The sequence below is a fragment of the Physeter macrocephalus genome, chromosome 18, assembly GCF_002837175.3.
Source record: "Physeter macrocephalus isolate SW-GA chromosome 18, ASM283717v5, whole genome shotgun sequence".
NCBI classification, from domain to species: Eukaryota; Metazoa; Chordata; class Mammalia; order Artiodactyla; family Physeteridae; genus Physeter; species Physeter macrocephalus.
In genome coordinates this window covers 1489381-1512501 of record NC_041231.1, presented here as the reverse complement: position 1 = coordinate 1512501, position 23121 = coordinate 1489381, and the positions used below count along the sequence as shown (strand labels likewise).

At 55.2% G+C, this 23121-nt stretch overlaps 1 protein-coding gene across 2 annotated transcripts in view; it reads left to right on the top strand.

Moving 5' to 3' along the window:
* Positions 1-23121, top strand: part of SHANK2 (SH3 and multiple ankyrin repeat domains 2) — a 464476-nt gene that overhangs the window by 297493 nt on the left and 143862 nt on the right. For both annotated transcript variants that reach the window (XM_024133268.1, XM_055079758.1), the window contains 2 exons: positions 10172-10254; positions 11957-12081. In XM_024133268.1, coding sequence (XP_023989036.1) covers positions 10172-10254; positions 11957-12081 — 208 coding nt within the window. The remainder of the gene's footprint in view (positions 1-10171; positions 10255-11956; positions 12082-23121) is intronic.

Below are 23121 nucleotides of genomic sequence, written 5' to 3'. Positions count from 1 at the left end.
GGGCATTCTGCGTCCCACTTGCATGGGTACCAGGCTCTCTTCCTCTGGCCCTGGAACCTGGAGCATCTTCTCCCCGGTTGCTGGGGCGCCCCGTCCTGCAAGGCTGAGCTCCCTGCTTTTCCGGTGACACGGGACGGCATGTTGCTCGGGACGGCAGCTCGCAGCGTCTGCGCAGGCAGAGCCCTGGGGGGCTCCTGCCACTTTGAAAGCACAGGGAGGTGGGCTGGGCAGCCCTCCCTCGCGGGCCCCCCGCCTCCTGGCTTTCTGAATCACAGGACTGTCCTGCTCTAAATAAGCGCACGTGAAGGCTGTCCAGGCACACCTCACTCTGCTGCACTTTGCTTCATTGTGTATTTTTCACAAATTGGAGGTTTGTGGCAACTCTGCGTCCAGCAAGTCTGTTGGCGCCATTTTTCCAACATCTGCTCACTTGGTGTCTCTGCGTCACATTTTGGTAATTCTCACAACACTTCAAACGTTTTCATGGTTATCGTATTTGCTACGGTGATCTGTGATCCATGATCTTTCACGTTACTGTTGCAGATAGACTACATCTCACTAAAGGTTCAGATGATGGTTAACATTTCTTAGCCATAAAGCATTTTGTTTTCTATTTTTGTATTTTTATTTTTTTTGGCTGTGTTGGATCTTCGTTGCTGCACGTGGGCTTTCTCTAGTGGCAGCGAGCGGGGGCTGCTTTTCGCCGCGGTGTGTGGGCTTCTCATTGCGGTGGCTTCTATTGTTATGGAGCACGGGCTCTAGAGCGCGGGCTCAGTTGTTGTGGCTCACGGGCTAGTGGCTTCGCGGCACGTGGGATCTTCCCAGACCAGGGATCGAATCCGTGTCCCCTGCATTGGCAGGCGGATTCTTAACCACTGCGCCACCAGGGAAGCGCAGCCATAAAGTGTTTTTTAATTAACGTATGTACATTATTTTTGTAGACAGAATGCTTTTACACACTTAATAGACTGCAGTGTAGTGTAAACATCACTTTTCTATGCACTGGGAAACCAGAAAACTCGTGTGACTTGCTCTGTTTCCCTATTCCCTTTATTTCCGTGATCTGGAACTGAACCCCCAATATCTGCAAGGTCTGCCTGCACCTTCATAAGGAAGGAAGGCTTGGGGGTGCTCTGCTGATGTCACCAGGAGATTCTTTTACGTAGGGAGCATGTACAAATATTTCAGTTTACGCTGAATGTTTTCAGAATGAACGCATAAGGTACATTCTCACTAGCTGATAAAGTCTGCCACCCTCTGCTGTACGTCACACCCTGTGCTGTGGACATTCTTTTTCTTTTTTTAATTGGAGTATAGTTGATTTACAATGTTGTGTTAGTTTCAGGCGTACAGCAAAGTGATACAGTTATATATATATATATATATTCCTTTTCGAATTCTTTTCCATTATAGGTTATTATAAGATATTGAATATAGTTCCCTGTGCTCTACGGTAGCTCCTTGTTGGTTATCTATTTTATATATAGTAGTGTGTATCTGTTAGTCCCAAACTCCTAATTTCTTTTTTATTTACCCCATTTCTTATCCCATTGTGATGTTTCAAGGCTGCAGTTGACATCATATTTTGACATCCAAGGTCACAGAGCTGGTTTGGTGAAACCGGGACACCCCCACCCGGGTCTTTCAGCTTAAGAGGCTGGTTTCCCTCTTCGATCACATTTCCATTCATCTCCTCGGGGAGCGATGATCACCTCCTGTCATTACTCTGAAGGCATTTAAGCTGTGTCTTTGTCTTCTCCATTCTTGGCAGGTAACACAGCCTGGTTGTGCTTAGGAAATGCTTTGGGGTGATTTATTACAAAGTAATGAGACAATTTAATTTGAATCAAGTTCTTTGCGCATTATGGCTTCTATTGGGAAAAACTTGTAATTGTTTATCACGTTAGCGATGAGGAGGGAGATGCCGTGATCATGGCAGGCGGGGCGTGTTCAGAATCGCCTGTTGGAGAAACGGCTCCCGTGAGAGCGCGCCTCCGCGGATTGGGTGGGCGCGCTCCGTGGGGACAGCCCGTCATCCTCACCCGTGACGTTGAGATGATGCCGCTTCACGGGCAAGGCCCCCCCGCCCCCCGGGAGCCAGGAGCCGTGTCACTGGTGAACGAATTGGCCACGTTCGTCACCTCCCGCGCGTGACACAGAGCAGCCTTGCGCAGTCCGCCTCTCTGAGCACCAAGGTGGCATGGGCTTCCCATCCCCTGGGAATTAGGGCTGCCTCCTGCTCGTAAGGGGTAGGGAGGGCGAGGGGGCAACGCCAAGTGTTCCCCTGACCGGGATGCAGGAAGCAGGATTCAGGGAGAAGCAGCGTGTGTGGCTGCGAGCTGAGAGATGTGAGTGTTGGCGGCGAGTGACAGATGACTTGGGGAACCCCTCCCTCTCGCTCATGACCCCCCCGCCCTTCCCAAGGACCGGGCCTGGCCCTGCCCTCTGTGCCACTCCGCAGCCAGCGCCGCCGTGGTGAGCTGGGCCGCCTGCCCGCGCCGGGCATCTCTGCCCAGCTGGGACACCTGTTGAGGCCCCTGGCGTCCCCCTTGGAAGAGCCGACGGGCTCTCTGTGTAGCCTCGTCCTTCCTGATTGGCAGAGCCCGGAAATTTCTAGGACAGCCACTGCCATTCCCAGTCCCTATAGGCCCCTCTTTCTAACCCTGTCCCTGTTCCTGCCTCCATTGGGCTGTGTCACCGAAATGCGTTTCCACGGGGAGTGGCGCGCATGCGGCTTCTCTGGGGCTCCGTTCCCCTGCCCTGGAGAAGGCGAGGTCCCCCCCGCACAAGCGCTCTGGGAGGAGCCCTCAGAGGGGATACGCATGCCGGCCTCTCCTCCAGGGTGTTCCCCAGGTGTCCCCAGGCTGCCCACGTGGCCTCCGCTGCTTTAGAAAGACCCCCCGGGGCCGTGCGCCCCGAGTTCCGGCTGCCCCAGCCCAGATCTAATCAGCTGTGTTCATCACGCCCACAGCCCACATTCAATATACCTTCTTCCACACACACGATAGGTCTGAAATGATTTTGGTAGTTCTGCCTTTGGACCCGTTTGCCTGTGAGTAGCTCAGTGCAGGAAGACCCCCAGCGGCTTCTGTGATTTCTTTGCCTTGAGCCACATACCCACGAAGTGTCTCCAAGTGAGAAAATCTGACTCGCGGGTAGTTTTCACATGCAAGGGTGCGTGATGGATACAAAATTTAGCCAGTAATGAAGTTGACCCCCGTGTTCAATTTCAGAGACACTTATTTAAAACACAGGCTAATTTCCATGTTGTTTGCTGTTTGCATTTTGGAGCCAGTGGATTTTCTTTTCCAGCTTGCAAACATGTCTGTGGGGTCCCCAAAGCTTTGAGGCAGCTGGGGGCTGGATTGTAGGGCCCAGCTGCCGAAAGAGCCCTGCTGCCTGCGCCTGGCGGTCCACGCCGCCCCTTCCGCAAAGCTGAAGGAGATCAGCGCTTCTGACCAAGGCACCGCGTCCGGCGTGTGTGCCCCTCCTGCACCCGCGCTTGTGCCTCATCTGACGTCCTCTCCTGCCACGGGGCCGGGCCGGCCTGATGACCCACAGCGTCTCTGGCCAGCATCTCGTCCTGGTGCCTGGGAAGAGCTGTTACACCAGCAACAGCAGACCTCCCTGCGTGAATTGTTGAGCAGGAAACATGGCTGTGGCACAGAGTTTCTGCCACATGCTTAAGTCAGCCTTGGGCTATCCCGGCGGGATTCAGGCCTGGCCGGGAAAAGGCTAGTGGGGAAAGTAGTAGATCAGCTGCTTTCTATCGTTTTGGCCTTCCGGGTGATACTAGGGGGAAGCATGGGCAGTCCTGGGCCTGCCCGAAGCTGCATTCCAGCCTCTTGCCACCCCTGGGCCTTGCTTTTGGTGTGCAGGCGGCCCACACCCACAGCCTGGTGTGATCGGCCCCTCCTGCCTCCCAGGTGGGCCTCAGAACCTTTATTCCTGTGGTTCCACCTCTGTCTGGAATGTTCTCCTCTCCCTCTTCCCCTCTCCAGCCTGTCAACCCATTCACTCCTATTCGTGCATTGGTCCTCCTCCTACAGGAAGCCCTCCAGCCCCCTTCTAGTTCACACAGCACTATATCCTACGCATTTGTGTGATGGTCGGATTCATATTTACCTTCCCACCTGCCAGGTGTATGAGTTTCCTGGTGCTACTGTAACAAATGACCACAGAGTGAGAGGCTGCAAACAGCAGAAACGTATCCTCCCCAAGTTCTGGAGCCAGAAGTCTGAGATCAAGGTGTCGGCAGGGCAGTGCTCCCTCCACAGGCTCCGGGGGAGGATCTTTCCTTCCCTCTTCCAGCTTCTGGAAGAAGGTTCGTGCTTCTCGGCTTGTGGCTGCATGCCTCCTGTCTCTGCCTGTCTTCACACGCACGGCCTTCTCTCCCCTGAGCCTCTGTCTCAAATCTCCCTCTCTTTTCTCTTCTAAGGACCAAGTCATTGGTGTTAGGACCCTCACTAAATCCAGGACGATCTCTTCTTGAGCGCCTTAACTAATCACATCTGCAAAGACTTCATTCCCAAATAAGGCCACATTCACAGATACGGGGGGTTGGACTTGAACATAATTTGGGGATCCACGTTCAACCCACTACCCCTGACATGTCCACAAGGGCCAGACTGGGTCTGGTTTGTTCCCTCCAAAAATGCCGAATATCCATTCCATCACCTGACACTTGCAGGTGAAGTAAGGTATTCGTTAAGCAAGGGGTGCATTGATTTATGAATTAACGTGGTAGCTTAACCATTGGCCCCAGTTGCTTCTAAACTTTAGTTCTAGGCCAAAACCCCATCCCAGGGGAGCAGGGAAGAAATGGAGCTGTTTGACTTGTCAGGGTCACCTCCCAGCCGGGGTCCTGAGAGCCCGGCTGAGGCCATCTGGTCTACCCCAACAGTCCTTGTGTTCACAATTAAAATGCCTGCAATGAGCCTTCCCACGTGAGACAGGGCAGACAGAGCCACCCCAGAGCCCCACCTGCTCATATATCTCAACTGCCCAGGCCCGGCTTCCTGTGGCTTCAGGTTTACAGCTCCTCCAGGATCAGACACCACTGCCAAGGGAGCTTGTTCAGTGACTGACAGATCCTAAATGCCAACTGTTCTCTCTGGCACCTGCTACCTTCTGGACCCAAAGTGCAGCCTTCTCTGTAGGCCCATCGTGGGGCCACAGTTAAGGCCGCTTGAGGCCCGGCCACCTGCGGTCTTGCCAGGCAAGCACCAGGAGTGTCTTCAGGCCTGCCGGTGGGGCAGGGACTCGGAGGCCCTCTCTGGCGGCCCACCGATTTCCCACCACACTCCTGCCTCGCTCCATGTGTATTCAGCACACTCTTTCCTGCCGTGTACATGGGGCTGTTAGGGAGTGAAAAGATGGAAACCTTGCACGGTCTCTACCGTGTGGCTCCCAGGAGACTTACAGGGCGGGGCTGTGTCTCCCAGTGTTGATGTGGTTCTATATGGATACCTCCTGATTCCATGGCAGCCCAGCCCCCAGGTAGACGGGCATCTATGGACATCTCTTGCATTCCCCAAGGCAGCCAAAAGCCTGTACTCCGTCTTTGCATGAACTCGATAAAGGTGCCTGCCCCTTCCTCGAGGCCCTTTACTTCCAGCTGAGCCAAAATCACTGCAATGAACTTATGGGTCTATGATGGCCATGATATAATGGTATTCTCCGTAGTTGTACTGTGCACAACCTGAGCAACTGCACTTGGCTGGGCTGAATGCCCACCCCCTTTACCTTCTACAGCTCCTGTTAGAGGAAACTGCCAAAGGAGGGTACATTCGAGGTACGTTAAAGTGCTCTCCTGCCCTGTTCAGAAAACACATTTGAAGAGAGCACAACTGGATTACATTTTTTTCCCCTTAACACACACACACTTAGAATCTTACCAAGAGTAGATGTTATGCCATGTAGGGAGATTCAGAGAGAAAGGGGCATGATGTTGGCGCCCAAGGAGCCCACAGGTGATGGCTTTGAAGGTGAGAAGGGCCCCATCAGAGGCTGGGGCAAAGGCTGGAGGGAACCCCCGTGGAGAGATTATGTGATGGCCCCTTGTCAGGAGGGCTTGGGTGGACGTGGCCGGCAAAAGGAACGCGGAACGGAAGGCAGTGAGGTACTACGAGGACGTGGGTAAATTATAAGGCCAGGTGGAGGGCATTTCGGGGGAGTGAAACTGAGTAGATGGAGGAGACTCGGGCGTGAGGCTGGGCTGCGATCGGGGTCCAAGGCAGGGGGAAGATGCAAAGCAGGGTGGGCGTGATCACTTAGGGGTTGGGCTGTTTGCGTCCCTAGGCCCCGTCCCCAGGGACCAGGTGGTGGTGACTTCTGCGTGCACAGCAGGGGAAGCAGCGAGGGGACCGTGCAGGTGCCGAGGTCCTGCCCCAGTGAAGTCAGATCTCGTGCGTTGGGGCTGCATCTGGAGGGCAGATCTGCTCGGGCGGGACCAGGGTTGGCCTGGGGCGGAGGTTCAGGCGGCCTCTGGTTCTCGGGGCTTCGGCGCATCTCTGGCGGCAGCACACAGAAGCCTCGTCTTCCGGATGCCGCGGCTGCCATCCTGAGACGGCTTTCAGGTTCATAAAGCAGCCGAAAGAGCCCCTTGGGAGATTCTCACCCGGGGAAGGACCCGCCCTGAGGTCTGGACTGTGGGATTTCCCATTCTGATCCCGTGCGGTGGTCGGGCCATTCGGACAAAACTGGACGTTTGCTCCTGTTTTAAGGGAATGACTCTCGTGTTGGAGTTTCCCATCGCTTCTCAAGGACCGCTACCCAGATTGTAGGTTTCTAACGGCCCGGAACTGCCTTTCCCGTCCTGGGCGGAGCCAGCTGCGTGCACTAGGCCCTCCACAGTGCTGAGCTGCCCTGCCCTCTGGGGACCGTCCCGGAGACCTCTTCACTCGAAACCCTGCGGTCTTCCTTCGGCCACTGCCACCGCCACCCGTTTTGCACGCCTGCGTTCGTGCTCCATTTCACGTGGCCCCGTGTCTCCTGGGGGGTGCGGCACACGGGGATGCCGACGAGGGCACCTTCCCCTGTTGTGAGGGCAGGGGAACCGCCCTCACTTGCTCTCAGAGGCCCTGCAAGGCAGGAATTAGTGCTCCCACATTGCAGGTAGGGAAACTGAGGCTCTGAGAAGCTAAGCTGGTGAATGCCCAGGTCGGGATTCAAACCCAGGTCCGTCTGTGAATGAAGGTGAGATGGGGTCACGATGGGCAGGAGCCCCGACGCCGTTTAGATACTGAACTAATGCGGGAGAGAGGAGTTCAAGCTGCCTCTCTTCAGATCAGAGACTAAGGCGTCAGGCGTTTTCTCAGTGACCAGCATGACGCAGCCACACAGCACAGGGGCAGGACAGGCAGCCACGAGCAAGTCAGGAAGTTCTTCAACAAGTCAGGAACCGCTGAGAGGTGTAAGAGGGGACTCAGGAGAGGGGCTCTGCCATTAGCCTGGGAGGGGTCCTTACAGGAGGAGGAGGGGGTTGGCACATGCAAACGATGACCCCGCTCGGGACGGCTGCTGTTCTTAACACGTGCTGCGTACCTGGGCTCAGATGGATTGCTTTGCTAACTCCTCCTGAGGTCCTCAAGGCGTGCCTTGCTATTATTCCCATTCTGCAGAGCGGGACCCCGAGGCTCTGAAGGTCAGAGTGACCTTGGGGCCAGAGCAAAGCCGGGATCTGAGCTGAGCTCTGCGTGACGCTAATGCCTTCCCTCACGCACCATGGTCAGTAGGGAGGCAGTCAACCGGTGGCCGGCCAGCCCCACTGCCCCTATCGAGTTCCCCGGCCTGGGGGACAGCTGGAGGGTCCAGCTGAAGGTGTCGGGGTTGCCTGCCAGGCGGGCGGAGCCGGCCCACGGTGAGGCCACGAGAGCGGAGAGCGGGACAGGGTCACCTTGGAGCTGGGCAGAGGCAGGCGTCGGCGGCCACATGTGTCCCCAGGGGGGCAGGCATCATCTTTCCAGCGTTTCAAGGGGCCGCTCCTGCAGGCGGACGTGCAGGACCAAAAGGCGTGGCTTCAGCAGCCTGGCCCTTGGAGGCCTCTGGCTGGAGAAGCAGGAGGAACAGGCAGCGGGTTGGCACCTGCCCAGCCAGGGCGCCCTCAGGCTTGCGAGGTTCAGAGGGGGGGAGAAGGGGTGGTGGGGAGACAGTTGTGTCCGTATTCCGGTCGGAGAAGGCATGGGATGGAAAGGTGGGCAGGCCTGGTGGAGGGGCCCGCTCACCCCGGAGCCCCGCCCACCCAGCCCCTCCCCTTCCGCTCCTGTGGTTCCGGGGCCTGGCTCCCCGCCAGCTGGTTCCCGGTGGCGGCAGTTAGAGCAATGGCTCCCCGGGGCTCCCTGTACTTGGCAGGCTGAGTGCCCAGGGAAGCCCGGCCCAGGTTCTGAGAACACCCTGGACCGGTCATCCCGGATTGTGTGGTCGGCCTGTTGGCAAGGTGTGTGTCCCTCCGTGCTTTCCTGGAAGGCAGGGTCACGCCCACGAGTTCCTTTGTGCGGCACCTCAGGCAGGGGTGGAGGGCTCAGCAGTGGGTCAGGACACCTGTGTGCCCTCCGGCTGCGTCCCCCACCTCTCGGAAGCCGCCCCGGCTCGTCCGCCCGCGCTGCGCGCTGCTCTCAGCTACTGCCCATCGCGCTGTCCAAGCCTCCTCCTCCCGGGCCACCTACCTACCTGGGTTGCGGTGCTGTTCCCAGTTGGCTGCAGGCGGGGGCCACGTGCTTCCTGCAGGTGGCGAATCCAGTGCTGGGCAAAGCTGACCTTCAGTCGTCTGGGACTTCGAGCCCGTCCCACCGTTCGCCGTCCGCATCCCCAGGCCTCCCCCTCCAGGACAGAGGCCTGCGGAATTCTTGGGGGCCCGCCCGCCGGGGCCCTTTCTCCTCCCCCTGCCCTCCCACGCCAGCCCCTTAGGACCCTGGAGAAAGCCTCTCCGGGCTGCCTCCTGCCCCGCCTCCTCCCCCTCCCCTGCAGCGGCCCTCCCCGCCCCCTCCGACTTACTTCCGGGGCAGCAGGGAATCCTAGAGGGTTGCAGCCCCCGGAAGGTGGGCGGGGTGCCGGGAAGTCCACCTCGGTCCTGCACCCGGTGCCGCGGGCGGTGCATCACGTGGCGACGCGCCCATACTCTGGATGGTGGGAGGCTTTGGCCGCCGAAGCAAAGTTGGAGCTTTGGGGTTTCTTTCCTTTACAAAAAAAACAAAAACAATTCTGTGCCAAGAGGCAGCTGGTGTGGCTTTAGACTGTCTCTCCAAGGGGGAGCCTGCAGCCCCCTTCCTCCCCATCCCCGCGGCACGCCACCCTCCAGAGGAGGCCGGGTTGTCAGTGGCTTCCGTGCCACTGGAGTGACCTGCCCCCGCCCGCCGGCCGCCCCCTCCGCCAGCCTGCGGTTCCTCCGTGCGGGATGACGCCCAGCCGCCGCCGCCGCCGCCGGTGGCATTGCGGGCTCCGCGGAAGACCGAGGGGGGCCCGCGTTCCCCCGGAGCGGAGGGAGGGGTCGCCGCGTCTCCGGGCGCCTGCGGCTGCAGGGAGCACGACGAACGTGATGCTTTTTTAAAGCGCTTCGAGAAGAAGAACAAAAAAAAAAAAAAAAAAAAAACCTGCTGCCGCCGGTGGCATTGCGGGCTCCGCGGAAGACCGAGGGGGGCCCGCGTTCCCCCGGAGCGGAGGGAGGGGTCGCCGCGTCTCCGGGCGCCTGCGGCTGCAGGGAGCACGACGAACGTGATGCTTTTTTAAAGCGCTTCGAGAAGAAGAACAAAAAAAAAAAAAAAAAAAAAAGCCTGCTGCCTCCTGTCTGCTCCGGCTGATTTGCTTGCGCGGCCCTGGACGCTGCCTCCGGCCCGCGCTCCGTAACGCGCGGCCTCCTCCGTGCCCGCGGGCCACTTACTTTCTCTGCTTTCCGGTGCCCAGAGCCAGCCCGCGCTGCCATCACCATGTATGACTCCTGCCTCCTGCTCGCTCCCGCTCTGCCCGGCCCCCCCCTCCGAGCCCGCCTATCCCGTTAGCCTGCCCCCCAGCTGCCTTCGCTCCTCCTGCGCCCGGCTTGGTTGCCTCCATGCTGCCTGGAGCCCGCGAGCTGGGGTGATTAATTGGCTATGATGAACGTCCCCGGTGGAGGATCGGCCACGGTGATGATGACGGGCTACAGTAATGGGCGCTATCCCCGGAATTCTCTCTACAGTGACTGCATCATCGAGGAGAAGACGGTGGTCCTTCAGAAGAAAGACAATGAGGGCTTCGGATTTGTGCTCCGCGGGGCGAAAGGTAAGAGCAGCGGCTCCCAGCCTGGATACATCCACATGTGTGTGGTGTGTGTGTGTGCGCGCGCGTGTGTGTGTGTGTGCACGCCTGTAGAAAAAATGTTCCCCAGCTCAAAAAGAAACCCTTTTCCTGGGGGTACTCGGTTGCTAGACAACCATGTTCTTTAACATTCTCCCTGTTAAAACATCGGGGCTTCCTTTAGGAATATTTTTAATTTTCTGTACACAGTATTGCTCTCTCTCTCTCTCTCTCTCTCACTCTCTCCCCCCCCCCCCCCCCTCCCCCCCCCCCCCCCCCCCCCCCCCCCCCCCCCCAAGGATTAAAAACGAGATTTCGTTACTGTGAGTACAGTGTAATTTGGCCTTCAAACTACCATTACTCTTTTTTTTTTTTTTTTTTTTTTTTAAATTCATGGGTTTCATCTGTGTTTCATGGTTTAGTTCAGCCTGATTGTGGCTGGCTTCGGAGCTCCTGGTCTCAGACGCCCAGAATTACCCGGTCCCGAGTTTCGGGCACCTCAGAACTGCCCCGTTCTGGGAGTGGGCTCCAGCTCCGAGTGCGGCAGGCGTCCGGGTGCCCGCCTCTAAGGTGACTTTGCAAGATGGTCCCCTCCGCCGTGGCCCAGCCGGCAGCATACATGTCACGTGGCCTGCAGTGAGGGCTCCAGGAACGTGTTCCACGGCAGTGCACCCACGGCCAGCCCTGAACTTGGGGTCTTCCCTTCCGGAATAAAACAAAATGGCATCACCTCCCCGTGAGAGGAGACATCTGTGCCCCGCGTGTGTGGGGAAACCATGTGCAAGTTTGATCTCGGAGCCTCCGTGCCACGCTGGGGGTCCCGCGCCTGTGCTGGCCCGGGAGGCCTCCTTCCCCGGTGGCAGCCCCACCTGCTCACGGCTCGGGCTGCCCTGACAGCAGCTCGTCCAGAGGGAGGGAGAAGAGACACATCTGTCCCCGTGTGTGTCCATGACTGTCTGTGTGATGTCTCCCCTCCCCCGACCGAGGCCGTCTTCCTCGTCCCACCCGCCACCCCCGGCCTCACATGACCACCCAGGAAAGTCCACCTCTTCCCCTAGAGTTTCCCTCTGCAGCTCTGGGGCCCAGAAGCCAACGCCGGCTCTGCTGAGGAGCGGGGGGCCCAGCCCTCCCGTGGACGCTGGCCGCAGAGTGGCCACAGAGAGCCGGGCTCCCGACAGAGAGAATTCATAAGCGGATTCCAAATCTGCAGCCACCCACTGGGTCAGCGTTCTGTTCCGTCCACGCTCCGAGTTGAATTCCCTTGGTTGCGAGTCTATGTAGATGGAAATTTGGCAAGCGGTTCAGTGTGGTGTTTCTGTAGCTCCATGTGGTTATGGGGGGAACTTTTCCATTTATAGAACTGAAAATGTTTAGTCACTGGTGCTTTTAAAGAAAATGACAGGCGTGTACATACAGACATGGACAGGGGAGCACGTTATCCTGTGTTTTCAGCGCAGAGGCCAAGAGAGATGTTGGTGGCACCAAAATTGCAGTTGGCTCCGTCGCTTGAGTTGGTGTTGACCCGTGACCGGGAGTGTCAGCCCCTTCCCGGGGAGAGCTGGCCTGGGCCACCCACTTCCCGCGGACACACGAGGGCCTGCTTTCTCCCAGGGTCCCGTGGGAGGCCTGGGCTACCAACTTGGAAACATCTCCCAGGCTCGTAACGAGGTGTACCTTGTCTTCCCAGCGGATACGCCCATCGAAGAGTTCACGCCAACGCCGGCGTTCCCAGCCCTGCAGTACCTGGAGTCCGTGGATGAAGGTGGGGTGGCATGGCAAGCCGGACTGAGGACTGGGGACTTCCTGATTGAGGTAGGGGCAGCAGTGTTCATATCTTTCTGCTGGGGGAGAGCGCCGACTCTCGTGGGGTTGGGGTCTGTGGTCTTGGCAGCAAGGTCATTGGGCCAGATCTGGGGGCACGCGTGGAGGCCGCCGTGGACCGGGGTTGCTTGGTTATTTCCGTCCACGGCGGATGCCGTTTTCTGAGGACTGTGCGTTGGGACTGTCGTTGAGACTTTGGCTTTATCTCTTGGGAGGCTTGAGATGTATGTAACTTGGCCTTTGGGTCTTGAAGTAGGAGGTAGACGGAAGAGAAAGATGGTTGCCGTGATGTCGGGGACACGCGTGGATCTGTGGTTGTGACTGTATGAATAGACCCAAGAGGAGCCATGGCCCGTTCTTGTGTCACGAGGGCAGGCTGGAAACCGCTGTACTACGGCTGTTGCTCACACGAGGTCTGTAGCGTTGGTGGCTGAGAGTCTGTTGATTTTTAAGTCGAAGTAACTGACCGGTTGGATGGATGATGGCCTCCCAACACCCAAGGAGCCTGGGCAAGGTGGGTGGCTGGAGTTGATGGTACAAAAAGGAAACTTTTAAACTCAGACGCTGGGAAAACTAGCTTTTGCTAGTAGGTGAAAGGAGGGAGGGTCCTCTTCATTTAGAAAATCTCACTAGACGTGAGTGCCCGGCTGCTTCAAGCCTCACCTGGAGTCGCCATGTCGGTGCGTCTGAGGTACCAAGCTGCCGGCACACTTGAGCTCCCTGCCTTTTGCGGGTTTAGGTGTTACTTTCAAAGGAATGTGCTACTCTTTGGAAATATCAAGAATAAAAGACTATGTTGTACCTTGAAAAAAATTATTTTTAAGAGGCTTGGTAAGCTCAGGTGGCCCCCGCTGGGAGTTCCTGTTTCTTGCAAGAGCCTTCCTTAGGGCCAACCCTCAGCCCTGTCTCATCTGCTCTGGAAATCCACCTGTAGGTGGAAAGAATGGGTGCACGGTTTCCAGCCGGGCACTCGGTGCCTCCGCCGTGGGGCCGGCCGGACACTTGTTCGTTCCGGAAAGGAGGAGATCCAGGCCATGGCGGGACGGCCACTTGAAGCCGTTTCTCTCCATGATGCCTAACCTTCCAAGGGTGCTTTCTGAGCTGCAGTTCTGTTCATGATCTCCTTGGTGATTCTGAAGACTATTAGAGTGATGGAAATCCGCAAGGAAAGATACTATTGGAGGAGAGAGAGCCAGGTAAAACAGAGAAGGTGCTTCACCTCATACCAGGCATCGTGCGTCGGTCTCACTTTACGTGCTGAAAGATCTATTTGAATTACTACTGACCAATCAGAGCCTGGCTCAGAGGAAGAATTGCGCTCCTTTGGATTCTTGTCCACTGAAACTGTGGGATGCGTATCCAGCATGGTGGAGACTGAAACCCACTGTGGTTTCATGAGTTAACTCGATTTGTAACCTCATGAAAATGCAGAGAGACTGGGTTGAATCATCTCTGTAGGTTGCAGTTGTGATGTAAGTCCCCTTCCCGCGCGTGTGCGTGTGTGTGTGTGTGCGTGTGTGTGTGAGAGAGAGACAGAGACAGACAGAGAGACTCCAGAAGGTTGCCATACATCCCTGGCTCATCAGATTGTTTCCTTGATAAACTAGTCGATAAAAGAAGCAGCGTGGGTCGGCCTCAGAGCGTTTGCTGGGCCCACCCCTCTCCCAGGGAGCAGAGCTGCGCTCGGTTGGCGGACGTGTTCACAGTGCACACCTGGGCCAGGTAGAGAAGGCATGCCACCTGGTCGGATGGATGGAAGGCTCCGTGGAAATTAGGAGCATTAAGAGTTTCTGCCCTTCTGTTTTCGAAGCACCTCCATTGACTTTGCTGTTAACCTCTGCTATGCAAACATATTTGCCATTTTGGAACAGCTTTTATATTCTGGGTAGCCTCTGAATTCCAGGATTCCAGGAATGACTGGCCCTGAGCTGCCTTGAAGTTATGTTTGTCTTATTATGTCTCAAATGACCTGAAGGAGACGTGGGCCCCAAACAGCCCCAGGCCCTACAAGGCTGCTCACCACGGGTCCTACTCTACTGGGGAACACGGTGGGCTGGGGGGGTGCAGGGGGGCCTGGGGACCTCGCTCCTCCCACTTCATTCCAAGGCTGCCTCACGGGGCTCAGAAATTCTCCTTTAGGAGCTTGGGTGTAAAAGACTGTCTCCATTGAGTTGTTTTTCTAGCTCCCAGATTCCGCCACTGGAATAGTAAAATCATTTATAGCCTTATAGGTGCATGTTTTTTCCAACGGAAAATTTTTCTCTGTTTTTCAGTGAAAAGCTTCAACCTTGGAGGGATTGTTTTAGACAGACTCACATGTCTTAGGTGGATCTTTGTTTTGACCGGAAGCCGTCCTGGAGGCTGGGGTTTCTGGGCTCTCGGTCAAGTGCAGGGTCCTGTGTGGAAGCTTCCCCGAGGGCGGGCAAACTGTCCACATCTCCCCACATCCCCCCCGCAAGCCTTCCTTTCTCTTTGCCATTGGAAAGGAACCCAAAGCGTGTCCGATTTTTACTTTCACTTGAAAAACGCGTGCTGCGGTGTGAACTCCGGGACCAAGAGGCAACTTCTGAAGCGAATGTTCACTCTTCAAAGTCTCTTCAGCAGCTACTGAATTTCCTTTTTCCTTCTTGGACTTTGTCAGAACGCACACACACGGTCATCTTGCCGGCGTTGACCCTGTCAAGAAGGGTTTCCTTTGTGCGTGCATTTCTTAGATGCTCGCCCTCTGAAATGTATATCTCTCTGCCTCGTCCTTGGGGAGGAGTCTGTTCTTTTGTTGTCGGTATTGTTTCTTTGTTGACCACGCCCCTCCCTCCTGCCAAAAAGCCAAAGGTTTGAATGAAGTTCTGTGGAAAAGGCTATCTTCCGCTTGGCAGTTACGATGAAATAGATGGGCCGTGGTGTGCCAGCAGGTTGTCATGAAGTCTCATCTCAGGGGTGGAGAAGCGGAAGTGGGCGCTCGGTGCATGGAGACATTCGAACAGGGGGCTCCATAGACCGTGTGTGTTTACCGTTTTCAGATCAGCTTGACGTGCCAGAGTCCCCCGGCTGGCTGATGACACGGAAGCTTCCCCAGAGAGCTGTTAGGGGCAGTGGGAGTGGACAGGGTGGGTGGTGGGCTCTGAGTGTCCCTTTGGGGACCCGGTAGGGGGCGGGGAGTGATCCTCAGAGAGGTGGGCCGGGGGCAGTGACAGCCCAGAGGGAGAAGCAAGCCGGGGAGTCTGGGCAAGTTTTCTTCCTGGGTGGGTCAGATTTGAGGTTGGGGCCTCCGCCAGCCAAGAACGATTAAGGACCAAAAGGAAACCCAATTCAGACTGGTTTCAATAGCAGTGAGGCTTCTCAAGAGTTGCAGTCGAAGTTTAGAGGCAGAGTCAGCCTCAGGTACGGGGTGTTGAATACTCCGTCTGCTCTTCCCTTGAGATTATCTCGGTTCAAGCTCCTCTCGCCCCCAGGAGGTGGGGCAGGAGAGACCGCTTACCAGGAGGAGTGTCAGGAGGGTTACGTGCATGTCTCGGGTGACAGTTTTGCACGGAGTAATTGAGGAGACTGGAGGTGGGGATGTCATTCTGGTTCCTGCAGGGGCTCAACCAACTGGAGTGCCCGTCGGCCCCACCCAGTGAAAGCCGGCTGGGCACCAGGGTAACCTGCAGACCTTTCAAAGACACCGAGACCCGGGCCCAGCCCACACCTACAGAATCGGAACCACAGGGCAGGAGCATCAGTGTTTCTAGGGAGCTTCAGGGACGCCGCCGGGGGTTCCGCTGGGCAGGAACGGTGATGACCGGCTGGCCTCATTGTTCTGGCTCTTTGAACAGCTTAATTTAGCATTCTAACAAAAAAAAAATAGAAGCAGGCACCGCGCTGATCTCACTGGCTTTCTTCCACAAGCCTCCCCATTTGGAAACTCGAGTTTTGTTTCCTGCATTACTTTCGTAAACTAAAATATCCTGTATCTCAAGAATTGCTCAAACTACAACTAAACCGTAAACATCAAAAGAGCAAACAACATTGACAACAAACACAACCAAAGGCCCGTGTCCTTGTTTGTAGTCATTGAGGGTGTATCTGCCATGCACTGCAATATCTCATCCGACCCTCACAATAATCCTGAAAAATAGCATCAGTATTATCCCCATTTTACAGATGAGGAGACTGAGGCACAGAGAGGTTAAATCACTTGCCCACAGTCATGCAACAGGGGAGCTGGGATTCCAGCCCAGGTTGTCTGAGTCAATAACGCCACAGCTCAGAGATGCTAGGAGATGTTTTGATGGGCCGGATGTATACATGGGCGCAGAGTAAGAAGAAACACAGACAGTGAGAGGCCAATTTTTATTTTCAAATTAGCAAACCCTTTTTTTTATTACTATACCCGTCACTGGTGACAGCACTCCTAGGTTGCCGTGTGAAAGAATAAATTGCCATAAACTTTTTAGAACTTGACGTGGCAGTATGTAGTAAGAACCATAAGGCTGAACCAGGAATTCTACATCTAGGAACCCATCCTCAGGGAATGATCTAAAAAACAAAAACAAAAACAGAGCAAAGAAATAGACAGGGACTTCCCTGGTGGTGCAGTGGATGAGAATCTGCCTGCCAACGCAGGGGACACGGGTTCGAGCCCTGGGCTGGGAAGATCCCACATGCCGCCCAAGAATAAATAAATAAATTGGACTCCATTAAAATTAACAACTTTTGGGGCTTCCCTGGTGGCACAGTGGTTGAGAGTCCGCCTGCCGATGCAGGGGACATGGGTTCGTGCCCCCGTCCGGGAAGATCCTGCATGCCGTGGAGCAGCTGGGCCCGTGAGCCACGGCCACCGAGCCTGCGCGTCCGGAGCCTGTGCTCCGCAACGGGAGAGGCCACAACAGTGAGAGGCCCGCGTACCGCGATGAAGAGTGGCCCCTCTTGCCACAACTAGAGAAAGCCCTCGCACAGAAACGAAGACCCAACACAGCCATAAATAAATAATAAATAAATAAATTTTAAAATTAAGAAAAAGAAAAACAGGCAAAGATCCCAGTGCAGCAAAAAGAAAAGGGCGGTGGTGGAGGGGGATGGTTAAGGGGACACCATGCATCTGTTGTGGATTTATAAGAAAGCATTAAAAATGACGCGTGCAAGAAGTTCTTACTACCAACAGGAAACGGTTACCTCATATTAGGTGAAGCGGGCAGAATTAAAGTTATCTGCACAATATCATCTAAATGATACCACCTCCCCCCAATATAAGCAAAGGAAAAAAAGGAGAGAAAGTAGTCACCCCTAGGTGATAGGGTCCTGTGTGATCATCTTCTCTTTTGCAGACTTCTCTCTATTTCTCAGATTTTCTAGAATGACAGTATTAACTTTTGACAGGGATTCATTTCACAAATGGAAAATTATCCCTCAGAAGAAGCCATCTCATGCGGACGAGCAGTGTCTCAGCCCCGGTGGCCACGAGGAGTTACTGTTTGCTTTCAGGCCAGCGGCACTGTTGTGGGCGTTAATTATTTTCCTGGGGCCAGCACGCCCCAACCTGATGCAGTACGGGAGACTCCCATGGCTTCTGTGATTGTTTTCTTCGTCCTGAAGTGGCCAATCTCGTTTTGTGTTAATTTCCCTAAATAGGTTTTCCCTTGCAATTAAAGCAGGCAGCAATATCCTTCCTCCTAGAAAAGTGATGCTTGAGTTTGCTAATTACTTTTTCCTCGTATTAAATACTTGCACTAAAGATGGCCTGGAACTGTTTTATAATCTCAGTTTGCACTGAAGTGAGGATGCTGAGGGATGCCCTGGTGTTTTCCTTAGAGACCGTTGGAGTACCTTATAAAATGTTTGTCAGGCTGCTGCTTGGGAGCCGGGACTTGGAAAATGTAACACAGATCCTGGCTGCGCGTTTGCCCAAACCATTACTTTCAACCCAGCTGGAGGTGTGAACAGTTGTTACAACCTGGTGATAATCGGTCAGCCTCCCCAGCTTGAAAATTAAGTATTACACGGAGGAGAGTAAATGGTAAAGTCCGGGGGATTCCTGATCAGTGGTTAAGTACATCACCAGTCAGCACATGCTCCCTGGGCCTCAGCACTCCCATCAGCAACTTGGGTGGTTGTGTGAATTAAGTCACCGGAGATGAACTACGGTCCCTTGGTGTATCCGCGGACGGTTGGTTCCAGGACCCACCGCAGATGCCAAAATCCATAAATGCTCAGTGTCGTAGTCAGCCCTCTGTGTCCGAAGATTCGGTATCCACAGATGTGGAACCTGCAGGTACGGAGGGCCAACTCTATATTTATTGAAAAAATACGAATATAAGTGGATCCAGACCGTTCAAACACGTGTTGTTCAAGGGTCCGTTGTATGGGGCACCCGGGCTCGAGGCACGCGAGCTGCTGTCGGCCCCTGTCTTGTTGGCTAGGAGGTCAGGCAGGGCTAGCGGTGCTGGGCATAATAGCCCATCCGTATTGGTTATTGATCCTCTTGTCCTTCATCGTCGTTAATGGTGCCTGACTCAGAAGATGAAACCAGTGATGGTTAGCTGAACCAATAATAATAATAAGTCACACATAGAGGACATGGTTGCCAAGGGGGAGGCAGGGAGGGGGAAGGAAGGATTGGGAGTCTGGGATTAGCAGATGCAAACTAGTATATATAGAATGGATGAATAACAGGGTCCTACTGTATAGTACAGGGAACTGTATTTAATATCCTGTGATAAACCGTGATGGAGAAGAATATGAGCAAGAATGTAGCTATACGTATAACCAAACCACTTTACTGTGCAGCGGGAATTAACGCAACACTGTAAATCGATTATACTTCAATTAAAAACTAATAGGTCGTAATGTGATAAGGATGACGGGGGATTGTTACCACTGCCGTCTCCGGCACGTAGCTGTTGCAGAGCACGCCCGCCGTGGGCCAGGCGCACACAGTCGGGCACCTCAGCCAAGAGCGCGCTGGCTGTAGCCTCGGGGTGCCTCTCCGGGGAGGGGACATCAGCTTTGCAGACACCTACCCCGCCCCACCCCAAGCCCCGAACATCCTTGGCAGGCCTGCCTCCGGGTTTGGCTTGAATCTCTTTTCCCCAGGTAGCCGCTGCCTTTTGCTCAATCCTGTTTTGGCACAAGTCTGGCTTTTAGGTAATCTTGGAACTCCTGTTCATAGTTCTCATTTTACCCTCTGGCGACAAATCCCAGAGACGAGGCCACAGCCCTTTGTCGTCTTCTCCCCAGTGCCAGCATTCCTTTTCAGCCACGCCACACCGCTCGCTTTCTCTGTCTTGCCTTCCAGGACATCATGAGAGGCTTCGTCACATGTCCTGCTGGTGGCCTGTGTGGCCAATCTAGGAACTCTGCCCACTGCCCTCCCCCGCAAAATTCTTAGCGTCTTATTTAAGTCATTTTAAATGGGTATTTAATTCAATAACTACGTTAAAGAGCAAATGCCAGATGTTAGCAGGAAGCTAGGGCGACTGGTGAATTCTTGACCTTGAATCATATTGATACTTCGGCGGTCAAGTTTTGTCAGTTTTGTGTTGCAAGACAAGCAGCTTCCAGTGGCTGTCCTGGGTCCCTCCGAACGTGGAGTGTTTCTGCTCTGAAGCTCTGTGGCTTCTTGCTGTGCTGGTTTTGGAAAAGACCTGGGCCCCCTGGCTAGCTTCCCGCTCCAGCTCGCCTGCTCCCGGGCTGCCAGCGCCTGAGCTACCGTAGGAGGGGAGGCTGTGGCCATCTTGACCTGCCTCTCCATCGCCTTGCCGAGCCTTTGCTAAGGTCTGAGCTTCCCGCTGTCTTCTCAGTGATGGTTGAAAAACATTCCTTTAGTAGCAAAAAAAAAAAAGTCGGCCCAGAGGAGTTCGGCTGATTTTGTTGTTTTTGCCTTCAGAATATGTCAGTGCCCAGGGAAAACTGCCGCCGTTAAAGTCTTTGCCCTCCAAGGCTCCTACCACCGGGGTCTTTGCCGTCCGAGGCCGTAGCACTGGGGTCTTTGCTCTCTGAGGTTCCTAGCGTTGGGTTCTTTGCTGTCTGAGGCTCATTGCACTTAGGTCTTTGCTCTCTGAGGCTTTAAAGAGGACACTGCTCTTGGGAAGCCCCTGGGAAGCTGGGAGCCTGGTCCCCTTTCCTGCACGTAGACGTAGCCCCTCCCGCACCTAGAGAATAGTTCACTTTGTCCTCCATACTGACTGAGGACAGGTGGTCCGGGCTGAGGAATAGGCCAGAATCCTGCTGAGAAGGTGGATGCGGGTGGCTTAGCTATTGCAGATCTGAAGTCTTGGCTCGTTCATTTCGGGGTTCTAATTTGAAGTATCAGTGATTTCAATTTCAGGCTAAAAAAAGATTCAGAGTCACTTCAGGGGACCACGGCTGCTGTGCTCAAGGCTCCGTGGGACTGGCAGACGGCAGTGCACTGGGTTGGATAGGGACAGAAAGGAGCCACGGTCAAGGGCACAGGCTGTGCAGTGTGATCTGGGTTTGAATCCAGGCTCTGTCACTTCTTCACTGTGTGAACTTGGGCAAATCCTTCATCTCTTGGCCTCAGTTTCTTAAACTAGATAAAAATGTGTGTGAAGCATGCCGTTTCTGGCAGAGAGAGCTCTCAACAATTGGGGGTAATTGTATAAATCATTTTTGCAACTTCATTCATTCACTTCTGCAGCACACATTGATTGGGCGCCCACCAGGTGCTGGGCTGGCGTGTGCTGTTGGGAGCGAAGGCATGAATCAGACACAGTCCCCCGAGGAACTCACAGTCTGGAAGGAGGGCAAAAAGTAGGGTATGGTGAAGGCCCCAATTTGAATCAGGAAAAGGTCTTCATGGAAGAGGTGGTGTTGGCTCGACGCCCTGATAAGTCGGTGGGGTTTCTACAGGCTAAAGAGGAAGGGGTCCAGAGGAAAGCTCAGGGGGTCAGGAACATTCGGGGCGGGGTTGGAGAGTGGTCAGATGTTGTAGAGCTGAGAGGCTGGTCCAGGGAGGGCCTGGAATGTCCGTTTAAGTAGGTGCGACTATGTATGGCTGGTCAGTGGCAGGGAACAGAAGGAAGGGTGGCATGACCGGACCTGTCCCAGGTGCTGAATCTGTGTGGCGCATGGAGTCTCTGCAGGGTTTAGACCTGTCCGTGGTGCTGAAATGGATCCAGCGGTCAGACCTCTCCAGGGTGCTGAACCCGAGAGAGAGCCGAGAGGACGCAGCCTGCTGTCAGGAGGAGCCTGGTGGAAGGGCTCAGCACTTGCCCACCCTCATTCCCTTCTCCTCCCATCTCTGTGTCCTGTGTCCTTGGCCTTTTCCTGGACCCAGCAGCTTATGATTCAGTGTGTGTGCTGGTCTGCTTGGTGGAGACATCTCTTCTGGGAGGAGGTGTGAAGGGATCGCTGCGGTTACGCATGTGTGCTGTCCTGTGCTCTAGGCCAGCCTGAAGTCTCAGCTCACACATCACCTTCTCAGGGAGGGCTTCCCAGGCTCCCTCTGGTCTGCCCCCGACACTAATGCTTCCTCCGTGTGCTTCCTCAACTGTCCGAATCTCTTCGTGTGGTGGGTGGTTGACTTATGTTTGTCTCCTTCCCGAGAATGCCTGCTCCCTCTGGGCTGGACAGTTTGCTGACCTGGTCTCTACTGTGTGTCCAGTACCCAGCACAGTGCCTGATACATAAAAGAGGCCCCAGGGCTTCCCCGGTGGCGCCGTGGTTGAGAGTCCGCCTGCCGATGCGGGGGACGCGGGTTCGTGCCCCGGTCCGGGAAGATCCCACGAGCCGCGGAGCGGCTGGGCCCGTGAGCCGTGGCCGCTGGGCCTGCGCGTCCGGAGCCTGTGCTCCGCAACGGGAGAGGCCGCGGCAGTGACAGGCCCGCGTACCGCAAAAAAATAAAATAAAATAAGAGGCCCCAAAACATGTTCAATGGTGGACACTCCTGGGAAGTAGGTGTTTTATGCTCGTTTTGCAAGTGATGAAACTGAGAGATTATGTAGCCTGCCAGGACCCCGCAGGGAGATCTGAATCTAGGCTGACTCCCAAGCTTGGGTCTGGCCGATACCCTGGGTAAATCCTGGGCCACTGAAATGAAATCTTACAATGATCTTCCTCAACCCAGGAAGGATGCTGTAGATCCAGCCCCGGTGTGCACAGGGTGAGATTTGCAGGAGGCATGGTGAGCTGAGATCCCCACATAGGAAGCTTCTGGTTCCGTCTTCTCTGAAGGGCCTCTTGACTCGCCTGTAAGGAGCCCTCCTGGGTCTTTTCCACCTGCCCTCTCTCCCTCCCTTCCTTCCACTCACCCACCTCCCAGTGAGCTCTGCAGGCTCTCGTTAGCATTGATTTGTCTCTGTCTGCAGTGCCCTTCTGTGGGGAGTTTCATGATACAGTGGTTAGGTTGGCAAATGAACTGAAGGAAGGCCTTGTGCTGAATGCCCTGTAGGGTCTTTTAATTGATGGAGTTTGTCAGTCTTGGGAAGGAGGGTGTGTATGTGTGTGTGCCCAAAATAAATAGAGTTGAAATAAGAAGGAGCGGGGAAGGGGTCATGGAAGGCCACAGTTACCGTCTGATGCTGCAAAATCCTGGGAACAGTCTCCTTGCTTTTGGGCCATGAGACCGACCACCCACCGGCCAGTTTTCCACTTCCCTCTCCCCGGGGCCTTCGGTTTCGTATGACAAAGCTTTCAGTGCGCATTCTCTGGGCTCGGCCCTCTGTGGGCAGGGCTAGGGGTCCTGGAGATGAAAGAGGCCATCTCTGACTTGAGGGGCAAAGTGTGTGGGGAGAGGGAGGCCTGTAAACTTGGCTGGGGTGCAGAGGACGGAATGGGTTATTTGGGCAGGTGCAGGAGACGGCAGATCAGCCTTGACCTTGGCCCTCTCTCCCTGGTCTCCCAAATGTGTGTCATAGCTCCTCCCACCCCCAGCACTTGCCCACACTGCTGCCTCCCCCTCTCTCTCCCCCTCTTTCTCTCCTTCTCTCACACTCTCTCTCTCTCACCGTCACCCCTCTTCCACCTCCTCCTCCTCCTCCACCAGGGTAACTCCAGCTCACCCTCAGATCTCTGCCCAGTGGACCCTCCTCCGGG